The 12,299-nt window shown below is 48.8% G+C and overlaps 1 protein-coding gene across 1 annotated transcript; it reads left to right on the forward strand.

Annotated features, from left to right (window-relative positions):
• On the forward strand, positions 1 to 933 carry LOC116522465 (olfactory receptor 5V1-like). The gene has a single exon (XM_032237384.1). It carries the CDS (start codon positions 1 to 3, stop codon positions 931 to 933), a length of 933 nt encoding a protein of 310 aa, XP_032093275.1.
• The last annotated feature ends 11,366 nt before the right edge of the window (positions 934 to 12,299 follow it).

Below are 12,299 nucleotides of genomic sequence, written 5' to 3' on the forward strand. Positions count from 1 at the left end.
ATGACAAATGAAACTGCTCCAAATGAATTCCTCATCTTGGGCTTCTCTGGTCTTCAAGAATTGCAGCGGCTACTCTTCTTTATCATTTTTGCAACATACATTTTTATTCTGTTAGGGAACATCTCCATTCTCACTGTTGTTTGTCTGGACCCACAGCTTCATAGTCCCATGTACTTCTTCCTAGGACATCTCTCCTTTCTGGATATCTGTTATACTACCACGAATGTCCCTCAGATACTTGTGCACCTCATGTCACAGAAGAAGAGTATCACTTATGCTGGATGTGTAACTCAGCTCTATTTTTTTGTCTCTCTTGTGGGAACTGAGTGCATCCTTCTAGCTGCAATGGCCTATGATCGCTTTGCAGCTATCTGTCACCCTTTAAAGTATACTTTAATTATGAAAAAAGCATTTTGTGTGCACTTAGCAGATGCCTGTTGGGTAGGTGGTTTTCTCAATTCAGCTCTACATACTTATTTTACATTCCACCTGCCATTCTGTGGAGCTTATAAGATCAATTATTTCTTTTGTGATATTCCACCGCTCTTAATGCTTTCGTGTGGAGACACAAGTTTAAATGAGATTATCTTGTTTGTTGCTGGGGCCTTTATAGGATGGACTCCATTTGTCTGCATTATCCTATCTTACATTTATATCATCTCCACTATCATGAAGATACAATCCAATGAAGGGAGGATGAAAGCTTTTTCCACCTGCACCTCACACCTTACTATTGTTATTCTATATTATGGAAGTGCTATTTTCACCTATGTCCGGCCAATATCAACTTATTCACTGGAGAAAGACAGACTCATTTCTATCCTTTATAGCATTGTCACTCCCATGCTAAATCCTTTAATCTATACTTTAAGAAACAAGGATATTAAAAATTGCCTGAAAAAAATATTTCTGAAGCTACTACATTTGAGATAAAAGCAGAATTGTAAATTAATATTTTATTTATTTCTGGAAAATTTAGAGGTCACCCTATTTATCACCATAAATTAAAGTGATTAGCAAATGCTCATGTATCTATATTATCTATTCTTTCTATTGTTAATACATGCTGTAGTTTTAAATATGGATTCTAACTAAGAGTCTTGTTTGATGTAAATTTTTGACATTCAAGTGCGCATTCTTAGTTTATCAATAATTATCTTCCTTATATAGTATGGGGCTCCAGATAGTACAAATGGATTTATCCTTTTAAGTAAGAACCGGAACTGTTTGCCATTCAACAATGAATTGAATCCAAGCTTGATCTATTTGGATGATTGTAAGTGTATTAGAAGAATGTTTTATTGCTTCATCTTAGAGAATAACTAACATACACATTTGATTTTACAATTATTCCAATGCTTGTATATAAGATAATACAAAAACACGAGATAAAACAATATTCAGAAACAGTGCAAACCTTTGCCCCAGTACCCACCATTAAATCCAATTAATCTCATATTTCCACATTTCATAGTTCTGGCCTTTACAAAAGACATTGATACATTTATTCAGATATTTGTCTGATTGATTTCATTTTTAAACATTTTTCATGACTATAGTTTTTCACATCATTGTAGAGGACACTGGTCTGGGGAAAGATACTGTGATTGAAATATAAAATTATCATAATGCTTTCAAGGTAAACTTTCTTTTGTGATTTTTATATTTCTTTTGTGAGTTTTACCATATATATCTCTATCTCTATCTCTATCTCTATCTCTATCTCTATCTCTATCTCTATCTCTATCTCTATCTCTATCTCTATCTCTATCTCTATCTCTATCTCTATCTCTATCTCTATCTCTATCTGTCTGTCTGTCTGTCTGTCTGTCTGTCTGTCTGTCTATCCATCTATCTATCTATCTATCTATCTATCTATCTATCTATCTATCTATCTATCTATCTATCTATCTATCTATCTATCTATCTATCTACACACACACACACACACACACACACACACACACACTAATTTGGGTCCTGATTTTCAGAACAGCATATTTTGTTATGGATTCATAACATTGCTTTTATTGTAAGTCAGTACAAACCTAAGTAAAGAAGAAGGAAAACAAACAAGAATAAAGCATTTAGATCAGTGGTTCCCAAACTTTTTCAGTCCACCGCCCCCTTGGTGCTACAAACTGATCCTCAGTGCCTCCCACCCAGTGGTGGAATTATTATTTTTTTACTACTGGTTCTGTGGGCATGGCTTGGTGGGCGTGGCTGGGGGTTCATGTGACTGGGTGGTTTGCACAACAGAAGGAAGATAGTAACAGTAAAATTCAAAACTGTAACAATTAATTGAACATTTATTCAAAATCCAATTTAAAAACATTTTTAGTTAATGTTAATTCAATAAAATTGTTGAACATGATCCAGTGATACCAGGTTTTCAAAGTCTGAGAGTCATTTATCAAGAACCTTAGTAACCAGTAACTTAGTAAACTCGGTAATATTTAGTAACTACACTGTTCAGTAAATTCTGTGTAATACAGTACATGTTTGATCATTCACAAACATACTGCTGCCTTTCCCCCAAAAAAATAACAGGGTGGGGTGGGGGTAGAGAAGGAAGAAGACTTTGTTCTGTGGTATCTGCCATTTCAGAAATGCTTATTACACTGCTCCACATGATCAGTCTTTCCATATTCCTCAATATATTGGTGCCCAGCAGCTGGTCAAAACCCTAGTAGTACTTATGGAACTGTAGATGATACTATGGCAAAATACAAGCCTTGCAGCTCATGTATATTCATACAACATAAGAGTGATGCCATGATCCAGATTTATCTGTCACAAAGATGTCACTGTGCATAAATATCAAGATAGAAAAGGCACTTTATTAAAAAAAAACCTGCAGTGTTTTGACTCCATTTGGTTATAAAACATCTTGTTTGGCATATTGGAATGTTTAGACAGCATTTTCTTCTAAGATGGGACGTTGTTCTATCATAATTTTGTTTTGCTTTGCTTTTTACTGTAAGTGACAATATTCAACTTTAGACAGTAATTAGACCACTTTTTAATTTACTTTTTTAAAAACAGTATATGTTGGAAATGCTTATCCCTTTTCTACAACCTCTCCTATATTTCAGCCTTCAATGAGATTACTTGGCAATTCAAAGTTTGAAAAACCACCCCAGGTGCCCTTCCTCCTACCCCTCACTTTTTAAGGCCACCTCTACAAATGGAGCAAGGAGGCAGAGGGGGGATCGCGCCCCCCCACTGCATGTTTACCTGTTTTGTATTTCTAAGGTGGGAGGGGTAAAGATAGGTGAGAGTGGCACATCCGTGTGGAGTGGGTACAAGAGGGATTGGGGGGTGGCTCCATTGCACAAGCATGCCGCGGCACAATCCTAGCAGAGGTGGCTCACAGTGCAGCCCCAGAAAGGGAGTCAGAACTAAAGCAACTTTAAAAAGCGCGAGAGGCAGGCAGGCAGGCGAGCACTCTTGGGCAGTGACATCGGACTCGCTACATAATGCAGCGCCAATTCCCAATCCCTGAAATGCAGGCCAAGGACAGCCCTGTTCAGTCCCGCATCTCTTCACTGTGCACAGCACACACAGAGTCATATCAGAGGAGAAATACAGGCAAAAGGCTCTTCTCTTCTTCTCTGCCCCTTTTTGTCCCCCCCCCCCCCGGCCTGACATGCTAGTATGCCTCCTGAATGAGCAAGCAAGTGACCAAAAAATCCTTCCAGTCTTTGGGACAATAAACTGAATTTCAGCCCTGCCGGGAGTGCTCAGCTAACTGGCGGCCAACAGAGCCCCAGGCAGGATTATGAGAGGACCACCTCCAGCACTCCTCTGCCACCTCCCTTGCCTCTTAGTGACCCACTGCCATCCCCTTGCCTTTTTTCTTTCCCTCTGCTTGCCCTCGTTGCAGAGTCTCCTCCTGTTTCCCCTGCCTAGCATTTGGTTCTCCACTATCCTGGCCTGTGACCATCTTATCTTGGCCTTTCAACACCCGACCTCCTCCAACCACATTGCCACCCATCACTGTCCCTGGAACACCAACTCGGACAGCACCCACCTAATACAACTTTCTAGGATGCCATGGACTATGCATTCGTGGTGCATTCGTTCTACAGAAGGAGTGATAGAGGATGGCAGAAATACGGGTGGGGACTTGGCATCTCAACAACCAATGCACCCCCCTCTTTCTTGATCTGTTCCAGCCACCCCCAGACTTTGGACCCTCTCAGGCCTATAGGAGAGGGGGAAGACAAGACATTCCCCTGCGTACCACCTACATACCACCTATGGACCGTTGTTGGCTTTTGTTTTGGATTACACCATGAACTGGAGGGGGTGAGACTGCGAAGTTACCATTTGTTAAAATCTGGCACTTATGCCCTTCCCCCCTCCATCTGCAACCACCTCATCCAACACGGACTTTGGAACCTTGGCCTTTGGGTTTCTTTTCGGGACTTAAAGGAAGGGAGAGGGGCGGAGCAGCTCTCCCTCCTCTTTCCGCACCACTGTCTATCTTAAATTGCACAAGCGCAGCACTCCGCAAATTTTATGAATGTGGTGTGGATGGTGTGACTGTTGATGTCTGTACCCACTTTTTAAAATTTTTATTATTGTTGTATTTTTGTATTTTTAACTGACTTATGTGGGGATTGTATGGGTGAGCGGCTGTGTATGTATGAGAGGACTGGGAGTACAGCCTGGTGCCTCCTCCACTGAGTGCTATTGCAGAAGTGGTAGGGGGCCCAGGCCTACCTCCCATCCTGACTGATATAAATCGCCTGCCAGAAAGAGCAGAGGCTACGGGAGGGGAAACGGGGTCTACGGGTGTGGGGGTGGGCCGGAGCATTACGGTCATTACAGGGAAGGGCAGATACGATGGGAACTTCAGAGGGGCAGGTACAATGGGAACTTCAAGGCTAGCTATTACCGGGGAAGGAGGGTTCGCTACATCACAGCAATCCCCCCTTCCAGCCCTGTTAGTTCCACTCCGGGACCAGATGGCGAGACTTGTCAGGGCCCTGGTCTCAGGCTGTTGTTGCTAAATGCCACAATAAAGCTCCCCTCATCCGGGACCTAATAGTAGACGAGGGGGCAGACCTGGCATGTATCACTGAAACCTGGCTGGGCCCGGAGGGAGGAGTCCCCCTCACTGAAATGTGCCCAGAAGGGTTTCAGGTGCTCCATCAGCCGCGACCCCAGAGAAGGGGTGGGGGAGTGGCTGTCATCATCCGAGGGTCATTAGTTCCTCTAGGATCCCTGCTCCGGAGCCTGTCGGGTTTGAGTCCCTGTTGGTGAAGTTGGATCTTGAGGGTCAAGTGGGCTTGTTGTTAACGTACCTACTTCTCAACAGCATTGCAACAGCCCTCCCCTCGCTCCTCGAGTCAGTAGCCAAGCTTGTGGTAGAGTTCCCCAGGCTTATGGTGCTGGGGGATTTCAACCTGCCTTCGCTCGGTGAGCACTCTGATGGGGCGCAGGAGTTATGGCTTCCATGACAGCCATGAACCTGACCCAAGTAATCCGGGGTCTGATTCACTCAGCGTATCACACTCTTGACCTCGTATTTCTCTCGGAGCAGTGGAGACGTGATCTAGATTTGAAGGGCATTGAGATCTTGCCCTTGTCATGGTCTGATCACTCCCTACTGAGGCTTGACTTTCAGAAACCAATCCCCCACTGCAGGGAGGGGGAACTGATTAGGTGGTTCCACCCCAGGCACCTGATGGACCCTATGGGATTTCAGACGGTGCTTGGAGAAATACCTGATGCTCTCGTCCACAGTCCGGTAGAGTCCTTAGTCACTGCTTGGAACACAGCGGCGGCAGGGGCTCTAAACCAGATTGCGCCTTTACGGCCTCTCTGAGGCAGTGGATCCAGGAGGGCTTCTTGGTTCACCGAGGAACTCTGGGAGATGAAGCCCCAAAAGAGATGCCTAGAGGGCCAGTAACTCTGGGTCATACCGAGCACTGACGAGAGCCTATATCAGGACCTATTTCGTAGCAATACAGGCGGTGAAATGTGCGCATTTTGCTGCTCTTATTGCATCCGCTGAATCACGCCCCGCCGGCTTGTTTAGGATAACCCACTCCCTATTGAAAGGGAGGGATATGGACAACCCTTTGCATGGTAGAGCTGAGGAATTTGTTCAGTTTCTAATGGATAAAGTCGCTCGGATTCGGACGGATCTGGACTCCAATTGCACGGTACCAGCCGAGGTGCCGGGGGAAAGTCTTGAGCGGATTTTATGGAGTTTCAACTTGTCGCTCCTGAGGAAGTGGACAAGGCCATGGGAGCGGTGAGTGCCTCCACCTGTATACTGGACCTGTGCCCCTCCTGGCTGGTCTCGACCAGCAGGGAGGTGACACGTGGCTGGCTCCAGATGATAGTTAAAACCTCTCTCCAGGAGGGATCCTTCCAACACCTCCTAAAGGATGTGGTGGTGAGACCCCTCCTGAAGAAACCTTCTCTGTACCCAGCCAGTCTTCAACCTCCCCTTTGTAGGGAAGGTTGTTGAGAAAGTGGTGGCCTCTCAACTCCGGCGGTCCTTGGATGAAACCAATTATCTGGATTCCTTTCAGTCGGGTTTCAGGCCTGGTTACAGCACGGAAACTGCTTTGGTCGCGCTGATCAATGATCTCTGGCGAGCCAGGGATAGGGGTCATTCCTCTATCCTAGTGCTTCTTGACCTCTCAGTGGCCTTCGATACCATTGACCATGGTATCCTTCTGCGATGGTTGTGAGAGGTGGGAGGCACTGTCCTTCGGTGGTTCTCCTCCTACCTCTCAGGCAGGTCGCAGTCGGTGTTGGTTGGAGGGCAGAGATCGACCCCTAGGCCCCTTAATTATTTTGTATTTTGTATTTGTATTTATTAGACATTTATAGGCCGCCCTTTTCCCTGAGGGGACTCAGGGCGGCTTACAATCAAAAAGGAAAGGGAGTGTAGGACAATACAAAAAGAAATGTGCACAAAAGTAAATTAAACAGTAAAACTCAACATTCACTCAGCATTCGGGAGGGGCAAAAATAAACTTATCCCCAGGCCTGACGGGCTAGCCAGTTCTTGAGGGCTGTGCGGAAGGCCTGGACGGTGGTGAGGGTACGAATCTCCACGGGGAGATTGTTCCATAGTGTCGGAGCCGCAACAGAGAAGGCTCTCCTCCGAGTAGTCGCCAGTCGGCACTGACTGGCGGATGGAATACGGAGGAGGCCAACTCTATGCGATCTGATGGGACGCAGGGAGGTAATTGGCAGAAGGTGGTCTCTCAAATAGCCAGATCCACTACCATGGAGCGCTTTATAGGTGGTGAGTAGGACCTTGAAGTGCACCCGGAGATCGACAGGTAGCCAGTGCAGCTCACGGAGGATCGGTGTTATGTGGGCGAACCGTGGTGCGCCCACGATCACTCGCGCGGCCGCATTCTGGACTAGCTGAAGTCTCCGGATGCTCTTCAAGGGCAGCCCCATGTAGAGCACATTACAGTATTCCAGCCTGGAGATCACAAGGGCTCGAGTGACTGTTGTGAGGGCCTCCCGATTCAGGTAGGGCCGCAACTGGCGCACCAGGCGAACCTGGGCAAATGCCCCCCTGGTCACAGCTGAGAGATGGTGGTCAAAAGTTAGCTGTGGGTCCAGGAGGACTCCCAAGTTGCGGGCCCTTTCTGAGGGGTGTAAGTTTTGTCCCCCCAGCCTGAGTGATGGTATGTTGGTCAAATTGTTGGGAGGGAAACACAACAGCCACTCGGTCTTGTCTGGGTTGAGTATCAGCTTGTTTGCTCTCATCCAGTCTTTAACGGCTTCTAGACCCCGGTTCATCACGTCCACCACTTCATTGAGTTGGCACGGGGCGGACAGATACAACTGTGTATCGTCCGCATATTGGTGGTATTTTATCCCGTGCCTTCGGATGATCTCGCCCAGCGGTTTCATGTAAATGTTAAATAGTAGGGGGGATAGGACTGACCCCTGCGGCACCCCATAAGTTAGGGGCCTCAGGGACGATCTCTGCCCCCCCACCAACACCGACTGCGACCTGTCCGAGAGATAGGAGGAGAACCACTGCAAAACAGTGCCGCCCACCCCTATCTCCCGCAGTCGTCGCAGAAGGATACCATGGTCGATGGTATCGAAAGCCGCTGAGAGGTCCAGGAGAACTAGGATGGAAGCATGGCCTCCATCCCTAGCTCTCCAGAGATCATCGGTCAATGCGACCAAAGCGGTTTCTGTGCTGTAACCGGGTCTGAAGCCAGACTGGAAGGGGTCAAGATAGTTAGCTTCCTCCAAGGTACGCTGAAGCTGGAGAGCCACCACCTTCTCAACAACCTTCCCTACAAAGGGGAGGTTGGAGACTGGACGATAGTTATTAAGAACAGCTGGATCCAAAGACGGTTTCTTCAGGAGGGGTCTTACCACCGCTGTCTTGAGCGCGGTGGGAAAGTACCCCTCCCGAAGAGAGGCGGTAACAACCGCCTGGATCCAGCCTCGTGTCACCTCACTGCTGTTGGCAACCAGCCAGGAGGGACACGGGTCCAGTATGCAGGTGGAGGCACTCACAGCTCGCATAGCCTTGTCCACATCCCAAGAGGCAACTTCCTGAAACTCAACCCAGAGATGGTTTGCCAAGTCTTCTCCTTGTGTCTCGGCTGGATCTACTGGGGTGGAGTCCAGGTCCGCTCGAAACCGGGCAACTTTGTCCGCCAAGAACTGGACATACTCCTCAGCCTTACCCTGTAGGGAGTCCCCCGTCTCCCTCCTATTTAGGAGGGAGCGGGTTATCCTAAACAGGGCGGCTGGGCGGGACTCGGCGGACGCTACCAAGGAGGCAATATATGTTCTTTTTGCTGTTCTTAAGGTCCGAATATACTCCTTGGTGCATGCTGTTAAAAGTGCCCATTTCGACTCGGACCTATCGGACCTCCACGAGTGCTCGAGGTGTCTCCTCCGGTGCTTTACCTTCCGGAGCTCCTCAGTGAACCAAGGAGGCCTCCGGGGGCCGCTGACCCGGAGGGGCCGTAGCGGCGCAATCCGGTCTAGAGACTCCGAAGCTGCCAAGTGCCAGGCAGCGACGAGGGTCTCCGCCGAACTGTGGGCGAGGGTATCAGGAATAACCCCAAGCTCCGTCTGGAACCTAACAGGATCCATCAGTCGCTTGGGGCGGAACCAGCTGGTCGGTTCCTCCTCCCTACGGTGGGGGTTTGGCCTCCGGAAGTCTAGCCTCAGTAGGTAGTGGTCTGACCACGACAGGGGTATGATCTCATTACCCCTCAGACCAAGATCGTAACTCCACTGCTCCGAGAGGAATACGAGGTCGAGCGTGCGACCCGCTGAGTGAGTTGGGCCTCGGATTACTTGAGTCAAGCCCATGGCTGTCATGGAAGCCATGAACTCCTGCACTCCATCAGAGTGTTCACCGAGCGAAGGCAAGTTGAAGTCCCCCAGAACTATAAGTCTAGGGAACTCAACTGCTAGCTCGGCTACTGACTCGAGGAGCGAGGGGAGGGCTGCTGCAGCGCAGTTGGGAGGCAGGTACGTAAGCAGCAGACCCACTTGACCCTTGAGGTCCAGCTTCACCAGCAGGGACTCACACCCGACAAGCTCCGGAGCAGGGATCCTACGAGGTACTAAAGACTCCCGGACTACAATAGCCACACCGCCACCCCTTCCCTGGGCTCTCGGCTGGTGTAGCACCTGAAATCCGGCTGGGCACACCTCAATGAGGGGGACTCCTCCCTCCGTGCCCAGCCATGTTTCAGTAATACATGCCAGGTCTGCGCCCTCATCAGTTATCAAGTCCTGGATGAGAGGGGCCTTATGAACGATAGACCTGGCATTTAGCGACAGCAGCCTGAGACCAGGGTCCTGAGTACTCGCGCCATCTGACCTTGGAGTGGGACTCCTAGGGCCGGAAGGAGGGATCTCTATGACACAGCGAGCCCTCCTTCCCCGATGATGGCCTGCCCTAAAGTCGCCGCCATATCTGCCTCTCCCTGTTATGACCGCAATGCTCCGACCCCCTCCCGTGGTTGTAGTCCCCCCAACCACCCCGGTGACCCCCGCATACCCCGGCAGGTCCTCCGAATCAGTCATACCCAAACTCTCACTCAAGCAGTCCTCACAGAATAATTAAAACACAAAATTACAACAATGATAATAATAAAAGTGAGATCATTCATATCATCCCAAGCAATCCCATGCACTCAGCATACCATATTAAAAGTAAAAATTTAAAAAATTTAAAAATTGCGCGGGCTCACAGAAACTGTGCTAAGTTTATGGTAGTCCAAAGGTATCTTCTGCCCTCTCCTGAGGGAGGGCCTACCTTGAGGGGGGGCTCTTCTGAAAAGTTCAGTATAGTCCAAGGAGGGGAGGGGCTGGGAGGTAAAGTGAGTTCGAGAGTCAGCTGCAATAATGAGAACCGGGGAGTTAACCATGGTAGAAAGAAGTCTAGTAGGTACGTTCATTTCAACAGCTTCTCTTGGTGTCATTTCCAGGATCAAAAGAGTCCAAAGAGGGAGGGAGGGAAGCTTATCTCCGATAGAAGGGGAGGGGGGGGACACTCCATTCAATGATCGGGCCCGACGTTCTTAAGGGCCCAGCGCATCAGAAAAACAAGTCCAAGGTGGTCAGTTTCATTAGCCAACAATGTTGGCGTCCATCGAGGCTGGCAGCTCGGAAAATTAAAGTTTACCGATCCGCTGCCAGCTCCGAATCACAGGACACTCCCCCACTCCCTCAACTCTGTCCCAGGGGCCAATTTCCCCCTCACCAGCTCTCCCTTAGTTTTCTTTTAATCTCCGCGGTCTCCACCAGTTTCTTCTGTTCAAGCCGCGATGTTAGGCGGCGTCAGAGGGCAGCCACGGCCGGCAATGTTGGTGGCTAGCAACAAGCAGCGTCCCTCGGCGTCTATAACGCTTCCCAAACTCCCCTCTCACCAGCTCTCTTGTTGTTTAGTTCAATCTCTCGGTTCAAAGTTCAAAGTTCAAAGACTCCCGGACTACAATAGCCACACCGCCACCCCTTCCCTGGGCTCTCGGCTGGTGTAGCACCTGAAATCCGGCTGGGCACATCTCAACGAGGGGGACTCCTCCCTCCGTGCCCAGCCATGTTTCAGTAATACATGCCAGGTCTGTGCCCTCATCAGTTATCAAGTCCCCAATTATGGGGTGCCGCAGGGTTCAGTCCTGTCCCCCCTCCTATTTAACATCTACATGAAGCCACTGGGTGAGATCATACGCCAGCACGGGATCAAATACCACCAATATGCAGACAATACCCAACTGTATCTGTCCGCCCCATGCCAACTCAGCGAAGCGGTTGAAGTGATGTGCCAGTGCTTGGAGGCTGTCAGGGTCTGGATGGGAACGAACAAGCTTGCATTCAATCCTGACAAGTGGCTATTGATGCTCGCTCCCAAAGATGGTCCAGCTATTCCATCTCTCAGCCTGGGCGGTGAAATTATATGCCCCTCAAAGATAGTTTGCAATTTGGGGGTCCTCCTGGATCCATAGCTGATGCTAGAACATCATTTGTCACCTGGTGCACCAATTGCAACCCTATCTGGACCAGGAGGCCCTTCGGATGTCACTCACGCCCTCGTCACCTCAAGACTGGATTACTGTAATGTGCTCTACATGGGGCTGCCCCTGAAGAGTGTTTGAAGACTCCATTTAGTCCAGAATGCAGCTGTGCGAGCTATTGTGCACCCACGTTACACCCATTCTCTGCGAGCTGCACTGGCTTCCCATTGGTCTCCGGACATGCTTCAAGGTGCTAGTTGTTACTTTTAAAGCCCTACATGGTATCGGACCCGGCTACCTGAGAGACCACCTCCTGCCAGTTACCTCCCAGAGACCTATTATATCCCACAGATTAGGCCTACTCTGGATTCCATCTGCTGGTCAAAGTCGGCTGGCGACTCCCTGGGGGAAGGCCTTCTCTGTGGCTGCTCCAGCCCTATGGAATGATCTCCCCATTGAGATCCGGACCCTTACTACCCTTCCGGCCTTCCGCAAAGCGATCAAGACCTGGCTGTTCCGGTAGGCCTGGGGCTGTTGATTTATCCAGCCCCATCTTAAGTTATGAATGTTGTCGAATTTTAATTCTGTCTGTGTTCTTTGTATGTCTTTCCCTTCCTTTTTTACTTGTAAGCTGCCCTGAGTCTTCCGAGATTGGGCGGCATACAAACCAAATAAATACAAAATAATAATAAATTTTAGTACCCCCTAAGTCATTCCCCCAGGGGGCAGTACCACCCACTTTGGGAACCACTGATTTAGATTGTCAAGAATGCAAATGCTTTGTTGCTGGTTGACATCCTAACCAAAGCAGAT

Source organism: Thamnophis elegans, chromosome Z, assembly GCF_009769535.1.
Source record: "Thamnophis elegans isolate rThaEle1 chromosome Z, rThaEle1.pri, whole genome shotgun sequence".
Lineage (NCBI taxonomy): Eukaryota > Metazoa > Chordata > Lepidosauria > Squamata > Colubridae > Thamnophis > Thamnophis elegans.